Source organism: Poecile atricapillus, chromosome W, assembly GCF_030490865.1.
Source record: "Poecile atricapillus isolate bPoeAtr1 chromosome W, bPoeAtr1.hap1, whole genome shotgun sequence".
Taxonomy (NCBI): Eukaryota; Metazoa; Chordata; class Aves; order Passeriformes; family Paridae; genus Poecile; species Poecile atricapillus.
This window is the reverse complement of record NC_081288.1, coordinates 25,654,122-25,671,446: the sequence shown is the minus strand read 5'-3', so window position 1 is coordinate 25,671,446 and position 17,325 is coordinate 25,654,122. Positions and strand designations below refer to the sequence as shown.

Below are 17,325 nucleotides of genomic sequence, written 5' to 3'. Positions count from 1 at the left end.
CACTTACTTCTCCCATCTATGTCTGCATTTCTTTTCCTATTTATCAGCCATCTCCTGAATAAATTAATCTCCACAGAACCAGTGTGTTCAGGCCATTTTACTGCTGTAGCTTTGGTTATTGCTAATGTGCTGTGATACACCTCTTCCTCCATGCTCATCAAGGCAGCAGTGGTCTGTAAGACAGTGTTTACAACATTTTTACTGCAGCTCCCTTTATCATCTGACCCTTGGCAACAGCTGTAATAAACATGATTATTAATAATAAGGTGAGGAGAGCTGGTATAATGGTTCTACCTCGTAGGCAGGGGCAGATATTCTTTCATAACTATAAGATCAATTTCTATTTTGCACCAGTTCTTTTGCAGGCTTCTTCAGCACAATATCTGAATGAATTCCAGTGGCACATTAAGTGATGGAGCTTGATATCAGTCACGTGTGATTTGTTCTTTTATCCTCTCCCCAGGGAGAGAATTATGTATGCAACGTACTGGTTATGTTGCTAGGGTTTTGTTTGGGATTTTTAACATATGCATTGCTGCATGTTTGCATTGAAGAAGCCCACATCAAAGCAGGTGCACTGCATTTGGACAGAAAGGTGGCAAGATTTTTGATGGCCTGTAGTTCCCATGGGATCTCTGCTATTGTCCCAGGCTCAACTCCGCAGACCACATTTACTGTCCCACTGACCTTCACCTTGTAGTGGAAAATCCCTATGTCCCTAATGACAGCTAAGGACTCTTCGGTCCTAAAATTACCCAGCTGGGTCAAAAGGTATTACCCTAGTACAGCATCCCCTGCCACTGTGCAGGGTCAGAGCTGCAAGAGCAGCACCTGCTCCAGCCCCAGAATGACCAACCCTTGTGTTCTATTTTCTGTTTTAACCCTACGCCCTGTAACCTGTGTACTGAGGCAGGTGAAAAGATGGTCTCGTTTTTGGAAGGTGAGATTCTCTACTGAGGGATTCCCAGAGAGGGATAATGAGCCCTTTTGTAGGGCCAGTCTTTCTTTTGGGAGGGTCAGCACATGTGGGTAAAAGCAGATGCCCACAAGCACTGTCTGTGCTCCCTGCCACCACGCTTTTCATCAGCTCCAAATCCCCCAAAATTATGTGAGCTCTCAAGTGCTTCATTCTTGGAAGGGAGGAGAGCAATCAAAATGCCTTCAAAAGGCTTTTCCTGTGCTCTTTGTCACTTCATGAAACCTCACTCCTTCCTCTTGCAGTCATGTCAGGTTGGGCATTAACAACTCAGTGTCACCAGTGTCAATTTTTGACAGGGATGGCAGACGTCCTCTCCTGGTTTGGAAGCCTTTTGTGTGTAAGAAAGGCATGCCAGCAGTTTGCCATGTAGCTGTGGAATTTGTCTTTGTAGCCCAGAGGCTGGCTCTGAGCCCCACTTCACCACCTGGTACCAAAGGGACACTGTTCAGAAACAGAATCCTGGAGCAGAAACATTTGTGTTTGTGTCTGACTACCTGTCCTTCATGTGCCATTTCTCGTCTCGTGTCTCTTTCATGGGCAGATAGCAAATAGTTTAATCTGCACCAAAGTTTACTCCTAGGGCAGGCAGCACAAGTGGGAACTTCTGAGAGCTGCCATGTTTGCACAGCCTTCATGCACAGGTCACATCAAAAATGAGCATGTTACATTTGAACTAGGTGGTGGGAAGAATTATCTGGCCCAAATGATCCAGTGTCTGATCACTTTCATATTTTTAATATAAATATCTTCAGCCTACTCTCCTGAGGCAGGGGAATACCATTATTCCCATTTTGAGTGAAAGAAGGGGGCGGGGGGGGGGTGGGGGGGGAGGGTAAGTGGCTTGCCTAAAATGATACAGAGAGCATGTGATGGAAAGTGATACTCAAACCTTGGCCAACACCAAGACATCTTTCTCAGCTTTTAGAGACAACAGCTATATCCAGCCCCCTTTATTTATTTCTCTAGAAGCCATCATGCCAAAACCTCTGCTAAATTAGAGAGTGAGACTTAAGAAAAGCTTTCAGTGGATTGCTTTTCTCCATAAATGGAAATATCACAAATCATTCTGGGAAAACAGGTCTTTCTGTTCTCGTCCCTCTTTGTCTGCTTCTCTCCTTTTGGATGTCTTTTCCTCTGCCTCTGGCTCACAGTTTTCAGATGTATGGTCCTGACCATTTAAAAGTGTTCCTACCTCACAGGAAGGGAGTAGCTTTTCATTCTTTGGAACTTACTATTTTGCAATGGATTGCACTCTGCAGGCAAGCAAGACTTCTGAAAGGGACAGGGCTGCACAAAGAGGCACAAAAATAAACTGTATCACCAACAATACCGAGCTGGGTTCTCATCACGGGTAGCTCAGTCTGAGTATTGCTGCAGCAGGGCTGGTGGCTGCCAGCTGTCCTGGATAGACAGCTTATACCCAAACAATGATCCTGCCACACTGGAGGAGGTCTCTCTCAGAGATGAACACACAGTTGACATTGAATTTCATGCCTCTTAGACATTTGGTCCCTCTTGGCAGTATGAGAGATTGTCTCTGCTCCTGATGACCCAACTGGGCAACTTCTGTCCTTGGCCAGGCACTGGAAGGGTGCCTACTGCACCAATCCTGGCTCTTTTTCTTTGCATTTTCCAAAGTTTGGGCAGGCAAGAAGCAAACGGTGGTGATCTTGCCTAATGACACCCAGTAACACACAAAGGATACGGGGGCTGCTCTGTGCTTTTCCATGGACCTGGGCATCTGCAGCCTTCCAGTCCTGAGACAGGCTGATGCTCATCCCCGCCTTCTTTGCCGCCCGCACACCCCAAAGCAGGCTGTTCGGAGGATGCCCACACCGATACACCAGAGAGAGGGAGGCGGCTGTCATGAGTGAGAGAGACTGAGAAACAAGAGAGAGATCTGATGGTTGAACATGAGAAAGGATGAAGAGAGAGCCCAAACTGCACTGGGAGAGCTACAGGGAGGAGGTGGAAGCATGTAGTTAAAGTTTCTCTGAGAGGTGTATGGGAGAAGATAGAGACGCATGCCCTCTTTCAAGGTTCACAGCATGAAATACCTTGAGCTGGGAAGAATGGGAAGGGAAAAGGGACTCAAGTAGAGAGGAGATGTTGCTTACTTCCTTGGGGGTGTACTCAGAACCTACATGCCCTCCCACATAATGATTTGATCTTGCTCAGGTGTTCAGGAGTATTAACTATAGGATGGCACGCAGCTCTCACCATCCCTGGCTCTGCAGACCACACGTGCAGCACAAGAAAAGGCTGTTGTGTCAGACCTCAGCAGCACTGCTGAGTTGCTCCATCCCCCCTCTGTGCTTCCACCAGCACAGGTGCCAGGGAAGCTGCTGTACCATCTCAGCAGGCCACAGATGTCCGTCAGAGAATTGCCGAGTGACCTTGGCACAAGAAGTGACATCAAGGCCTTCCCCACACCAAGCGGGTTTCTGAACCGCTGCCATCCATCACTCACCTACTCCGTGCACTTTCGGAGCCGCTGGCATCAGCACACCCACACCATGCCCTGTTTAACACGTCCCTGTACGGCACCAGGCAGAGGAATGCTGTCACCCCCATTTTACAGGGTGGGACTCTGAGGCAGAGAGAAGTGGTTTTAACAGCACGCCTGTGGCAGAGCAAAAACTGAATCTTGTTCTCTTACATTCCCAGTTAGCGCATTAATGACCTAAATTCTGCATCCTTTCCCCATCCATTGCCCAGAGGAGCTAGGAGGCATGGGAGGAGAGGGTGTGGTAGCACAGGCGAACAGTCAGCATCCAAACCCACAGCACTCTGTGCTGAGCACAGACAAAGCAGGGGCTAAAGTGGGACCAACACTGCCCTCATGAATCCTGGTAGCATTGATCCAGGGAGGGGAATCAACCTGGCACAGCATATCAGCCTGTGGAGAAGGGCAGCTCCACAATGTCACAGCATTTTAAGCAAGCCAAGGCTTGACACTCCAATGGCCAAGCACCCTGCTGAGCCAGGTCAGCAAAGCCTTTGGGACACTGAGCACCAGTAGCAGATTTTCAAAGAGCCTGCATATCCCCTCAGCCTGCCTAAGCAGCCGAACCTCTAACCAGCTATCCCACGCAAGTCCATATAAAAGACAGCCTGCACCAGATGCAGCATCTTCCCCAAGCAGCTCAATTCTTTACATAGGAATTAATCAGCCTCAAATTCAGCAAGAAACAGAGCGGGGGAGAGGGAGAAAAAAGGAAGCAGGGAAAGGATGTCACACAGTGAGGGGGTTCCCAGATGCACTGCGTCTTCCCTCCCTGGCTGATTCCAACTGGGAGGCTCTGGCTGTGTGCCAGGAACATCACCTGGGAGGTGTATGCAGGTTCTGCCTGCTCCCCCAGCAAGTATGGGCAGGAGGAACTCAGTGTTCAGGATCTGCTGGGCAAGGAACTGAAATCTGAAGCTGGAGACCTCCCCAGTGCCCCAGAGTGTGCCAGTGTTCACATGCACTGTACAGCAGTGACCGCAGCCAAGGGACCGGGATGAGGAGCTGCTCATCTGTCACAGGCAGATGGCCCCAGGCAGCCAGGGGCGAGCAAGGGAAAGGACCCCCTTCATGCTGTATCTGCCTGCCTCAAAGGGATTTTAGTGGGCAAGTAGCAGGGTGGAAGTATGCCAAGGCAATTTCCTTGGCTATGAAGCTTTTCTTCCAGAAAAGCCACGGCTGAGAAGCAGACACTTTTTCAACGAGGTAACTGGATTGGGGATGAGTGATTAACAACCTTTCATAACCCACAGTTTCAGTGTGGGAATAGTATGTCAGAGCTACACAGAGAGGCTTTGTTCCTACTTTCTTCTCCTATTACTTACCTCTTAAGGCACACACACTCCTCTCTACTGTCTCTAGTCTCTTCATGCAAGCTCTTCAAATGAGCAGCTAAATGCGATAGGTACCTTGGAGGCATCAGACACAAGCCAGATGGATGCAGAAGAAGCCAACTTGGGGGTTGACATAAAGAAACCCACCCACCTGCCTTCCATTTACTCACCTATTTACTCAGGACTGCCTCCCAAAGCATCCCAAACATGAATCCATCAAAGCTTGGCCTCAAGAAGAAACTCAGGGAGAATCCTTTGAGTTTTATCCTTCCTCCATCTGTTCACAAATATCTGAAAGATCATTCAAATTCACCTGGAACAGACCTTCTAAGACATGACCTGGGGACCTGACATGGTGACTGCAGGTCTCAGCCTGGGTAGGGTTGGTCTGGAAGAGCTCTGTTGCTCTTCACAAAGGCAACAACCTCAAGTGTGGCAGCTTCATTTTCCCTTGCCCTGCACACCCAGCTGGTCCAGAAGCTGGGTTCAGGGTCAGGGTGGCAGGAGGCTTACCCAGGTTGCCACAGCATTTGTCACTCTTCAGACTCAGTCTCCAAATGCTTCCACTGAGGGACCAATGAGCCTGAGCCATTTTGTTGCTTGACCTCTGGTGAGGAGGCCCATGGGATCACCATGCCTACCCATGCACCTCATGCAGACACTGCATTTCTCCTTCCTGGACAGACTATGTCCATCACTTCTGTGTTGCCAGTCAGTGCAAGTGTCCAGAGGGAAATGGAATGGAGGGTAGGAGAAAAAAATTGTGGGAACCCCAGGAGATATAATGAAATCGTCTTTCACATGGTCAACCCTGTACAAGAATGGACAATCTGATCATTTGAGATATTAATTAATCAGTGGTCATGGTAGAAATTATGATGTGGCTTGAGGAGTACCTCTCTGGAGTGGTATTCAGGATGTCAAGAGGAGAGATGAGTGATGAAAATAAGAGTCTGGTAGACTAAGACTTGGAAGATGTCACTGGCCACCTGCTGGGATCGCCCTGTTGGTCATGGAGTGTGTGAAAAAGGGTGTCCCATGATTGAAACTAGCAGAAGTCCCTGTACATACACCAGCCTGATGGAACTGTGTCCAGCCCAGTTTCCTCCGCTTGTGGTGGAAGATTTTGCTCCCCCAGCACAAGGGTATTTTGCTGTTGAGCTGCACACACACACTTGCACCAAACTTCTTGTAGTCTCAGTCTGTGAGGATACAAGAGGAGGCCTGGCAAAGGTATGCAGAAACAGTCATATGGAGAAAGTAGATTAAGGGCTTTTGTTCTCACACCAAACCAGAACAAAGGGATGTATCCTGCCCACGGAATCAGAGGGCAGCAAATTCACAGCTGAGAGAAACAAATACTTTTGCAACCCACACATAATCATCCTGCCCTGATCCTCTCATTGCTGGGATCCATCGAGGCCATGCCAGGGGAAACACTGAGGTCTGATGATAAAACTCACAGTTATGCCTGTCCATGCTGAGGGAGGGCACCTTGGCACCTGTACTTTGCCCAGTATCTATCTCCTGCTCCCATCCCACCTCCCTCAGAGGCGGGCAGTGCTCTCCTGCCTGCCGTCAGCAGGAGCCACCGAGCTTCTGCTGCTCTCCTCTGCGGAGTGAGGCGTGCTGGGCTTGGTGGGCGTCAGGCTGGATCCTGACAGCAAACCCCACATTCCTGTGCAAATACCAGGGAGATACATGCTCAAGTGTGCAAGGAGAGGCCCCGGGCATTTCCCGGGCATGCACACACGAGTGGGCATGCTGCCTGGGAAGAAGGCAGGCGGGCACAAAAGGTGACGCAGAGGGCAGCTGTTCCTGCAAGGCAGGTTTTGGTGTTCTCATTTGTTCTTTTTTTTCTCTTGTTCCCTAGGGAATTTTAAAGGTCTGTGTAAGCAAATCGATCACTTCCCTGAGGATGCAGATTATGAAGCCGATACAGCAGAATATTTCCTCCGTAAGTCCGCAGGCTCTTTCTGCAATGGCTCGTAGGTGCTAGCGTCGGGCGCCTTTTGTTTTCTGAATACAGGGTGGGGGAGACACTGGGACCTGTGAGGCTCAGTGGAAAACCCAGAGCCTTGTCACCCCCTAAAAATGACTCCACTCTCACCTCCCAGGGACCCTGCCCATGAGACAGTGCAAATTCAAACTCACAGTAACAACAAATGGCATTTTTATTTATTAGCAGAAATTAATTGTGATATAAAATCAGACTCTTAATTCAAATCCACTGAAAAACTGCTGAGGTCAGACTGGCCTAGCTGGGGTAGTGCGTGTGTGTGTGAGTGTGCATGTCCTCCTGAAGCAGAGGAAGTTTGTATTTCCTTATCTGATATTCCAGTGGCACTAGACTTAAGAAATTAACTGGATTTTGACTGAGGAGCTCTTATTGCTGTCTTCACCTTTTCCCAAACACCGCTTCCCTACGGAGGCTGCAGATCTGTTCTTTGCTGGTTTTAGCGATGGGAGCAGGAAGCAGGAATAAGGACAGTCAGAGCCCTTTGAAGGAAAGACTTGGTGCTCACCCAGAGCCCTTAGAGGGGTGCTGAACCCTAGGCACAAGGCATGTCTGCAATGAAACCTGGCCCGAGCTCCACATCCAGCCTGAGATGTGTGAGCGAAGCTCACAACACTTTGCGCAGCAGCACCCTGGCCAGTAGGACAGACCCACATCATGCCCTGCCTGGTTGCTCTCCCCAGCCAGCATTTCCACCCACCCCAGAGGCAGGAGCTTACTCTTCCTTTAGCACAGCTGAGCAGGGAACACTCCTTTTAGGTCTTCACCTTGCTATCCTGCCCTCCCTCCACAAGCCCAACATCTTTTGACATCATGAGATCTTCTCCCAACAGAAATCTGAGATAAGTGCTTTTGACCTTCCAAGGTTAATCATCAGAGGCTTCCAAAGACCGGGAGTCTTTCAGAATAGCTCCTTGTCATCCGGGTGTGCTCCAAGCCAGATGTGGAGACCCAGCCCTGCGGCAGGGATGAGAGAGATAATTTAGGATCTGTGAGCCTCATTTGTATGTGAAAAGAGGCAGATCTTATGCTGCTTCCTCTTGGTTTCTCAAACAGTCTTTCATCCACTGTAAATTGTAAATAACCAAGGGAGATTGCTTCTTTCAGCTGCCTTTCTGCAGCACCGGTCTCTTAATTGCTGCATGGCCCCTGAACAGCAGAGCTGAAGACAGGGGTTTGATCCAGTTTGGCACAGGGATGGCAAAGGTTTGCAGGCTGCCTCCGAGGGCAAACCAGCCCTGGCAGAGCTGCTTGAGAGCAAGGAAGCTGCTTGCAGCATCAATTGCACTTCAGAAAAAAGAGTTCGGGGAAGGGGCCAAACATCTCAAGAAGAATGGGTTTGTTCCCTCAGAGAGAACAAGATCTGAAGACAAAAACCAGCCCAATGTCAGGACCTGACAGTGTTCCCAGGGGAAAGCCCATTTTAAGAAAGAACCAGGTTCAAAGAGAGATTTAGCAAGTCAATAAAGGATGACTTGGGTCATTCCTGAGGGAACTGGGATTTCTGCTGGCTTAGACCTGCCTGGAGAAGGACCCCACTGAATAGCTTCTTCCCAGAACTTCTGTAAAACCAGAGTCCGTGGGTGCTCTGCATGGGCAATGCCTGGCGGTACCATCAGAAACAGCTAGGAAGTTTTTATCAGTATCAGAGTAGGCAATTTCCTCATGCCCCAGGGGACCAGGACTGTGATGGGGCAGTGTCCGTAGCCTGGCTAGAAGGGCTTAGCCATTATTTCTGCCAGCCATCCACATAAGTTGTCTTAGGACTTTTGAAATTAAATGCTGTTATCAGAGAGGGACCAGAAGCATCCCTGTGTTTCCTTGCTAGCAGACGCAGATGAATTTAGGGAGCATACACCACCAGCCCCTATTCTTTAGGCCACAGGCCCTGGAGCCAGGAAGACTGGATGATATTCTCCCCCTTTCTTGCTGGCATGGTCCTCCTGAAAGGCTGAAGAAGGCTACTTTCCTTCTCCATCACATGACAGCTGCAGCTTCCCATGTCAGTCAGCAACTTTGTGTTCTCCCAACAGATGTGAATTTCAGAATTAAGACAGAGATAAAACTGATGTAGTCAGGACCAGGTTTCAGGACAGACCAAGCATCCCTCTAGAGTGGGTGTCTGGTTGACGTTTGCTTCCTGCCATTTAAGCTTCCCTTCGTCAAATGCCACCTTGTTTTCCAGAAGCTATTAAGATGGTTATTACTGTTATCCTGTTCCCTGAAACACAGCCAAGAAGAGCTGGAAAGCAAGCAAGAGAGGTTTCTCCCTGCCTTCTGCATTCCCCATGCACAGGCAGTGGGTTAGGCCCCGCTCAAAGAGCTGATTGCTTGTGCCTAGCAGGATCCAGGGGCCAGCAGGGTCTTTTAAGCAGGGTCTCTGCTCACTTAAGAAAAAGTCATGCATTTGCTTCATTGGGATCATTCTTGCAGGCAAGGAAGGATTAGCTTTCATCCCCCTTCCAGATCTTTGCTCCACAAGCAGAATTGCACCAGCCCGTCTGATACCTTTCTTTATCAAGCAAGGCTTCATTTCACACTTTAACAGCTTATTTTCTCTTGTGAAGGGAGGAGAGAAGGCCTTCCTAGTTTAAAAAAAATAGGAATATTCGCAACGCAGACTCAGGCAGAGCGCTGGCTCCCACTGAGCCGCCCACGAGCGGTGTGTGCGTGTGTGCCTGTGTGCGTGGGTGTGCGTACACACAGACTTGGCCTTTCGCTGCGTGAACACGAGTCAGGCCCCCCAGAAGCTTTGGGGTATGTTTTGCATGCACATATGAGCATATACGTGCATCTGTGCATCCATGCCATTGCCCTCTGCTGGCTGAGCTCTTCCCATATCGACCGATGGAGAGTGTGCGTGTGTGGGAGCTGGCACATCCTAACCCATCACTGCCCTCTGGAAGGAGCCCAGTCATTTAATCACTAGGATAAGCCCCGCATTTCGGCACACAGGGCTGTGACTTTTTCTTCTCGGTCCTCACTGCAGCTGCAGCGCAGTGCATGGCACCACAAGCTCCTTCTCAGCCCTAAAAAAAACCAAAAAACTTCTCCTTGAGATGCTCATGCCCTTTCGGGAGGATTTGAGATTGAGCAGCTCTGCAGGAAGCATTTGGGTTGCTATTCTTTGAAGTGCAGGCTTGAGCGGCAGAGCCCCGCAGAAGGAGAAGCTGAATGGTGCCTGGGCTCCCCTTCCAGCCCACAGTCCCCCCGAAAAGAGAGGAAAAGACAGCGTGAGGGGGCACAGACAAGGCAGGCAGGCAGGCTCCCAACTCAGCCACCAGCCCCGCAGTCTCCTCTACCTCTCTGCGCTGAACCGCCAGCTTCGTGACAGCAGCAGTGGCCAGGGCATGGGAGAGTTGTTTTGGACCACTCTCTTTTTCTGACACACTTTGTTTCTCTCTCTCTCCCTCTCTCCCTCCATCACCCAATGCCTTTATCTCTCCTTAAATTACTCCCCTACTGCACATTGCCCTCTGCCTCTCCCCTTCACCCCCACCCACAAAACGTGCTTGCGTGCCCCCATCCCCTCACTCTGGTGCCATTTCCATGCCCCTGTTTGCTGTCTCTCACACCTGTGTTGTTCTTTCTGCCCTGCCCTCCCTCTCTCCTCTGCAGGGGCTGTTAGAGCCTCTAGTATTTTCCCGATCCTGAGTGTGATTCTGCTTTTCATGGGTGGACTCTGCATTGCAGCCAGCGAGTTCTACAAAACCCGACACAACATCATCCTTAGTGCCGGCATCTTCTTCGTGTCTGCAGGTAAAGGGATGCACAGGGCCTGATGCCCCAGGGGTGGGCTCCAGGGGTTGGGGGGCATTTGCCCAGGCAGGAGAGTGTGCAGGGGTGCAGTTGCCCAGGCAGAAGAGTGTGCATTTCCCAGCCCTTATTTGGGCTGAAAGCAGCACCACAGGGATGCCTCTCCATGCTGCCTGCTTGCCCAGCAGGGAGAATTTCCCTAATATCTGACATCTCTCAGGGACCAGGAGTGCACTCCAGGGAAGCAGCAGGCACCTGAGGAGGGTTTTGCCTGAGTTTCCCAAAGAAAACTGCCCATCCAGGAGGGGACAGGCAGGGATTCAACCCCACAGCCCCCACCACTGCCACGTGTGACCTTCCTGACATCTCCTTCTCTCTCCCCTGCCGGACGGCTTGCAGGTCTGAGTAATATAATTGGCATCATCGTATACATATCAGCCAACGCTGGAGACCCCTCCAAGAGTGACTCCAAGAAGAACAGCTACTCCTACGGTTGGTCCTTCTATTTCGGGGCCCTGTCCTTCATTATAGCCGAGATGGTGGGAGTGCTGGCTGTCCACATGTTCATAGACCGGCACAAACAGCTGCGTGCCAACGCTCGTGCCACGGACTACCTCCAGTCCTCCGCCATCACCCGCATCCCCAGCTACCGGTACCGCTATCAGAGACGCAGTCGCTCCAGCTCCCGCTCCACTGAGCCTTCACACTCCAGGGATGCCTCTCCCGTCGGGATCAAAGGGTTCAACACCCTCCCATCAACAGAGATCTCGATGTACACCCTGACCAGGGACCCGCTGAAGGCAACCACCACCCCCACCGCCACCTACAACTCCGACAGGGATAACAGTTTCCTCCAGGTTCACAACTGTATCCAGAAAGAGAACAAGGACTCTATCCACACCAACACAGCCAACCGCCGGACCACCCCGGTATGAAGCCGTCGCCAGGAGCTGAAAATGGGGCAGGAACGGGCAGGAGGAGACGGGGGTGGGCTGCAGGGTGGGGAGGGTGGAAGGGGGCAGGGGGCAGCAGGGGGGGTGGGGAAGGAGGAGGTGGAAGCGCCCCTTGGTGGAGTGGGGACCTTCCCAATGCAAAAAAAAAAAAAAAATCCACAAAAAAACCAACAAAAGCAAACAAAAAAACTGACAAAAAAATAAAAAAAAAAACAACGAAGGAACAAGCAGATAAGCAGACAAACAAGCGAGTGAACAAAAATAAAACCAAACAAACGAAAAGGAAACATGAGGAAAGAGACAACAGTGAAAAAAATTCTTAAAAAAAAAAAAAGAAAAAGAAAAAAGAAAAAAAAGAAAAACCTTTAAACTGAGAGAAAGAGATTTAAAAAATAGAAATAAATTTAAAAGAAAATGCATGATTTCCCATGTACCATTATTTTAACATTTAATAAAAACAGATTAAAAAAAAATAAAAGGGAACCAAGAAATAAAAAATGACAATAAATCAAGTGGGAGGAAGAGGAGGAGGCAGCTTTTTTAATTTTGGGAGGTTTTATTATTTTATTTTATGGTTTGTTTCCCACTTTAACCCAGCACAAGCTTCTTGGGGAACAGGGGATGGGTGTTCGGCTGCCAGTGACTTCAGTGTTCTTGGGCCAGTTATGGAGGATCCTGGGTGCTGGAGTTAGCCATGACCCACTCTGTTCCCCTGAGACCCATGGGGACCCACTCCATTCCCCTAGGATCCGTGGGGATCCACTCATCCTCCACAGGTACCTAGGGGTTTAAAGTGACCCTAGGGAGTGCAGGAGCTGATGCTGAGTCACCCCTCCACAGTGTCCCCAGGGGGGTCCCCACTTCCCCAGCCCTTGGGACCCTGGGGTTAACGGTGACAGTGCAAAAAAACAAACAGACACAGTAAATAAAGACACACAAGCAGAGACAAAAAAAAAAAAAAAAAAAAAAAAAAAGGACAAAAGAGGTTTCTTAAAAAATAAAGTGGCAATTTTTTAATAAAACAACAACTATAAATAAATGTAAATATAATAAGTGGATTTACTTGCAAGAAGAACAGATAGTATTTTTTTTCTTTTAATTTTTGTTTTCTTCAGCTTTAAACTGTGAAAAAAAGTAAAAAAGGGAAAGAGGCAGCAGGGAGCTGTGTGGGAGGCGCAGGTGGGGGGGGGGGGGGGGGCTGGTGGAGGACAGCTGGGGCTCCCATCCTTTCAGGGTGATGATGCTGTGGGGGGGACACACACGGGATGCTGTGGGGGGGACAGCACTCACGCACACGTGTGCCATGCTCACACACTCGTGCCCTGGTGGGCGCATGCTCTCCTGTGAATGCTCCAGAGGCTCCGCAGGGTGGCCACGCACCCCTCAAATCTGCCCAGATCCACCCTTGGGTCACATCAGTGGGGCTGCAGCCACGCAGGGGCACGGTCAGGCCACCCAGCCGCACCCCGAAATCGCTCCCGTCCTCGCCTGGGCACAGGCAGCACACCCTGAGCCGAAGGCGGCCCCGGGCTGTGATCCGCCCTGCCTGCCATCCCCACCTCCGAGCCCCCAGCGCCCCTCCAGCTGCCGCGCCAGCGGCTGTCCCATGCCCGCCGGCTTTTGCCCTCCTCCCCACCCCTCTCCTGGGGGTCCCCCACTGCCGTGGTCGCCTCCACAACAGCAAGGCAAGGCGAGCTGGGTCCCCCCATCCCTCCCGGGCCCCCGGGCCTGGCTGCTCCCTGCCTGGGGCAGCGGGGAGCCAGCTGTCAGCGCATCTCCCTCCACCAGAGCTGGGGGCGGAGGGGAGGCGGCAGCAGGGCTGATGGGTGCCTCTGTGACACCCGCGGACACCGGCCAGCCCGGGGCGAGGACAGGACCCCTTTGGGGCTGCCCCCCGAAAGCAGAAGTGCCCGGGGCAGGCAGAAATGCCCAGAGTTTGCAGGATGGGGCCGCTGAGCCCTTCGGCAGCGCAGACCCACTTTTCGACTTTTTTTCCGTCCCCATTCCTGCTGCTCCAGTTTTAGGAGCTGCGCAGTCCCCGCTCCAGGTCCCAGCGGGGGTTCTGCTTTAAAGCAGCCAGATCCTCCCCGCTCCCCCCGACCCACTGCTACCTCACCCCCCCTTCCCTGCCCTGGGGTAGGGCGGGGGGGCAGCAGAGGGACGGGGTCACCCCCAAAATCGGCATCACAGGGCAAGAGGTGGATGCGAGCGCCTCGGCTGGGTGTTCAGACCCTACCCCACTGCTGACATCCTCTCCCGTGGCCTCCCAGCCCTTTCAGAAGGATTCACAGGGGACATCCACCCCCTCCGAGGCGCCCAGAGGAATAAGTTAAAGCCGGCTCCCCAGCGCAGAGGGAAGGTGGCGCTGGGGTTTCCATCCTCACCCAACCCTGCTGGGAGCTGGGGAGCATTCACAGGGCTGAGTGCGCCCTGGGGCCAGGCGGGGACAGTGCGGGAGGGCGCCGGGACAGCGTGTGCAGGAGGCAAGGGCTGGCGGGGAAGATTTTCCGCAGGGTGTTGCTCATGTCCAGCTCAAACCAGTACAAGAAACCAACCTCCATTTTCTTTATTTCGTGGGTTTTTTTCAGACTGTTAAAAAGAAAAAAATTTTAAAAAGAGAAAATGACAAAAAAAAAAAAATCCTGGTACATGAAATAAAGATTTTTTTTTTTATAACTTGGTCCTCGTTTATGTGCATTTATTGGGGCGTATTTGTAGCACCAGAAGAGTTCCTCAAAACCTAACGAGAATCTACTGCTGTGGACAATTTCGTCCTAGCTGGCAATTCAGAGGATGGTCTTGCTTCAAGACGGTCTTCAAGATACAGGAATGGATGAGGCAAGGGGAGAGGGCTTTGCCACAACTTTTTATTTTAAGTAAGTGTAGGTAAACTCAAGTCATACATGGGCTTTCTCTGCTGCCCTCCAAAACATCTGTTCCAGCCTCTCTTTAGCCTCCAGCATCTCCCCTCCTGTTCCATTCTTTCTGAAGATACCACAAAGGCTGATGCTCCAATTCCTGCTGGCAAACAGTGGCTCTTGTGGCAAGCCAAGAATTGCCAGCAAGGTCAAAATTCATACACACTGGAGGGCTCAAAAAGAAAGTGACCCCAGCATTGTTTTGGGGTTTTGTTCAGCCACTCATGGCAATTTCCTCAATAGCTGGGTTGGCAGTGGGTGCCTGGTGGGAATGCTCAGCATAGGAGCTTGGAGCAGGGGAATAACTTATAGCTGGAGATGCAGACCCAGAAACAGATAAGGTGACAGCAGAGCAGGGAGACGAGATCCCTACAAAGGGGACTAGGGTCCTGGCACATCCCCTCACCTCCCACTCCCCATTGGCAGCAAGGATGTCACCAGTGAGCCTCCCTTCACTCTGCACTGGACTCTCACTTCCCATGAGACCCTCCATGGCTTTCTGAATCAGACCAGAATCCCCATCAGATTCTGTCACCACTAGCTCGGACAGATGGCATGGAAAGACAGCCACATGAGTGACAAGGCCTCTCTGTGTGTGACCCACAGCAGACAAGTGAGACCTCGAGCTGAATGAGCAGCTGGGACCAGGGGAATTTATTTGGCAGGAGCAAGGAAGGCACAGCTGGCTCCAGGAGTCCCAGCAGACACTGGTGGGCCACAGTGTGATCAGAGCACTGCAGTTCTCCCTGCTGCCCAATGCACCTCACACATGTTGATACCTGTGCACAGCAACTGTATTCCCTGGCCAGCCCCAGTGGGTCCTCACTCTGGCCCTCACTGCACCCCCTCTAGCACAAACTCCTCCAGCTCATCCCTCTTCTTTGGGCTCCTGGTAGCACCTAACACCCACCCCAGCATTCCAGCTGGCAGGACGCTTCATTGCCAAGGTAATTGGGGGCACCCGCCAACCCATTTCTGCTCCTCCTCCAGGGACCCTTCCCAGCAGCAGCGTTGCCAAGAAGGAGGGCATAGGGAGGGGAGAGGCAGCAAAGCAGGCCAGAAGCCTGTCTGGGGGACACCAGGGAGCTCCCAACCCTGCCACATGCACATCTAGGAGGCAGCTGCCTTCCCACCCCATCTAGTGCACAGACACCCCCAAACCTTCTCACCTCCTCCTCATCTCCTCGCCTGGTTCTGAAGCCTGCAGTGCTGAGTGATCCTGCTCAGGCATGAGTGGGATAAGCTGAAGGAGCTCCCCTGCATTTCCTCCATCCACCCTGTGATGCTTCCAGTCCTGGCCTGCTGCAGAGCCTGGGAAAAGAGTGTGCTCCCTCACCCTTGCCCGTGCCAGCGAGGCACTGGGGAGATGTGGCTACACTTCCCACAGAACGTCTTGCCTGTAGCAAAGGGGCTGCATGGCTGTCCCCCTCTGCAAAACTCCATGAAGGGCTCCTTCCTCACAGGGTGCAGATGCTTCTCCCCTTCTCTATCTGGCTTTTATGGGATAAAGCAGCACTGGCCTGAAATTAGGTGTGGGGAATGCTCCTCAGACAGTGCCAGCCTCCATGCCTTAATAATTAGTACTAATATTCAGCACTTATACAGCACTTTTCATGTTCAAAGCACTTTGCAAACATTAACTAATTAATGTCATATTAAGTGATGTCTTAGAGGGGCAGCATCGAAAGCAAACGACTTGTGCGTGGGCAGGAGCTCTCATTCCCCATCTCTCCCCAGGCACATTAACACTTAGGTTGGTGAGAGCCCCTAATATGTTCTCCTGCGCCCCTCCTAGTTCTCGGTGCTCCCCATGCCATGTGCTTGCCATTCCCACTGCTGACTGTGTGCTCCGGCAGGCCCTGAGTATGCCAGGGGTGAGCAGGGCACCAGGGTCTACTCCTCGGCAGAACTGAGCCACTGAGGCCTTAGGGAAGCCAAAGACTCGTGACTGAGAGGTCAGTTAAAATATTTGGGTTGAAAAAGTTCCTGGCCCAGTCCCAAGCCCCAGCAGTGGGGAAGAAGAGACAGCAGGCCCCTCGCAACACGGCCAGAGTGGAGAAGGAGAAGGCAAAGTCTGGTCCTATGCCTTCAGCCAGGTCCCTGTCATGCCCCAGCCCCGTGGCCTCTTTAGGGCCAGTGGTCATTCCCTGCTTTGAGGTGCCAGAGGAATGCAGTGCCTGGCCCTGTACAGGGCTGATTTTGGACAGCACTCCTCCAAACCTGAGGACACGCTCTCAAATGCTGGCCATGGATTGGTAGGAGGCAGGCAGGGCATCTGCCAGAGAGAGTGCTGCCCTACTCAGACAGAGCAATTTGCAAGGATGGCTCTGGCAAAGGAACTGAGCTCCAGAGGGCCTTCATTGCCCAAGGGATGCAGGCCTGTACTGGCAGTGGTGCCAGGTCTTCCATCCCACGGAGACACAGCATGGCTGGAGAGGGGGCTCCCTTTGTGGGATGATGTGGGGCAAGGGAGTACTTGTTACTGAGTAATGCCCAGGCCCTCACGTGTGTGGGTCTGCTGTCAACATGTGCTTGCTGCTCCTCTGCTGCCTCTCTCATATGGATCTCAGCCAGAGCTGGCTGCGTTTTGCTTCAGTGGGAGATGCTCTGAGAGCTCCTCATGTGGGGAAACCCAGATACTTGGCTATTAAATTAACGTCGGGCATTTAACTGCATCATTGAAATGGTTTAAACACCCAGGAGTGGTAATTAGTAATTATGGTTTGGTGAGGGAGGATATTAAGACCCAGGTATGGAGCCCAGTATTTTTCTCTGCAGATAATTTTTAGTGCCAGATGACTACAGAGAGAGGCCAAGCATCAGACACGCAAGCCTGCTGTCTTGCTTGTGTGTGAGAACTGC

General features: G+C 51.5%; 1 protein-coding gene across 1 annotated transcript in view; it reads left to right on the top strand.

Moving 5' to 3' along the window:
• Positions 1 to 11,807, top strand: part of LOC131591998 (voltage-dependent calcium channel gamma-2 subunit) — a 51,171-nt gene extending 39,364 nt beyond the window's left edge. Inside the window, exons 2-4 of the mRNA XM_058863186.1 lie at positions 6,693 to 6,776; positions 10,455 to 10,595; positions 10,992 to 11,807. Of these exons, the coding sequence (XP_058719169.1) occupies positions 6,693 to 6,776; positions 10,455 to 10,595; positions 10,992 to 11,527 (761 nt within the window). The 3' untranslated portion in view covers positions 11,528 to 11,807. The remainder of the gene's footprint in view (positions 1 to 6,692; positions 6,777 to 10,454; positions 10,596 to 10,991) is intronic.
• Positions 11,808 to 17,325: the final 5,518 nt, after the last annotated feature.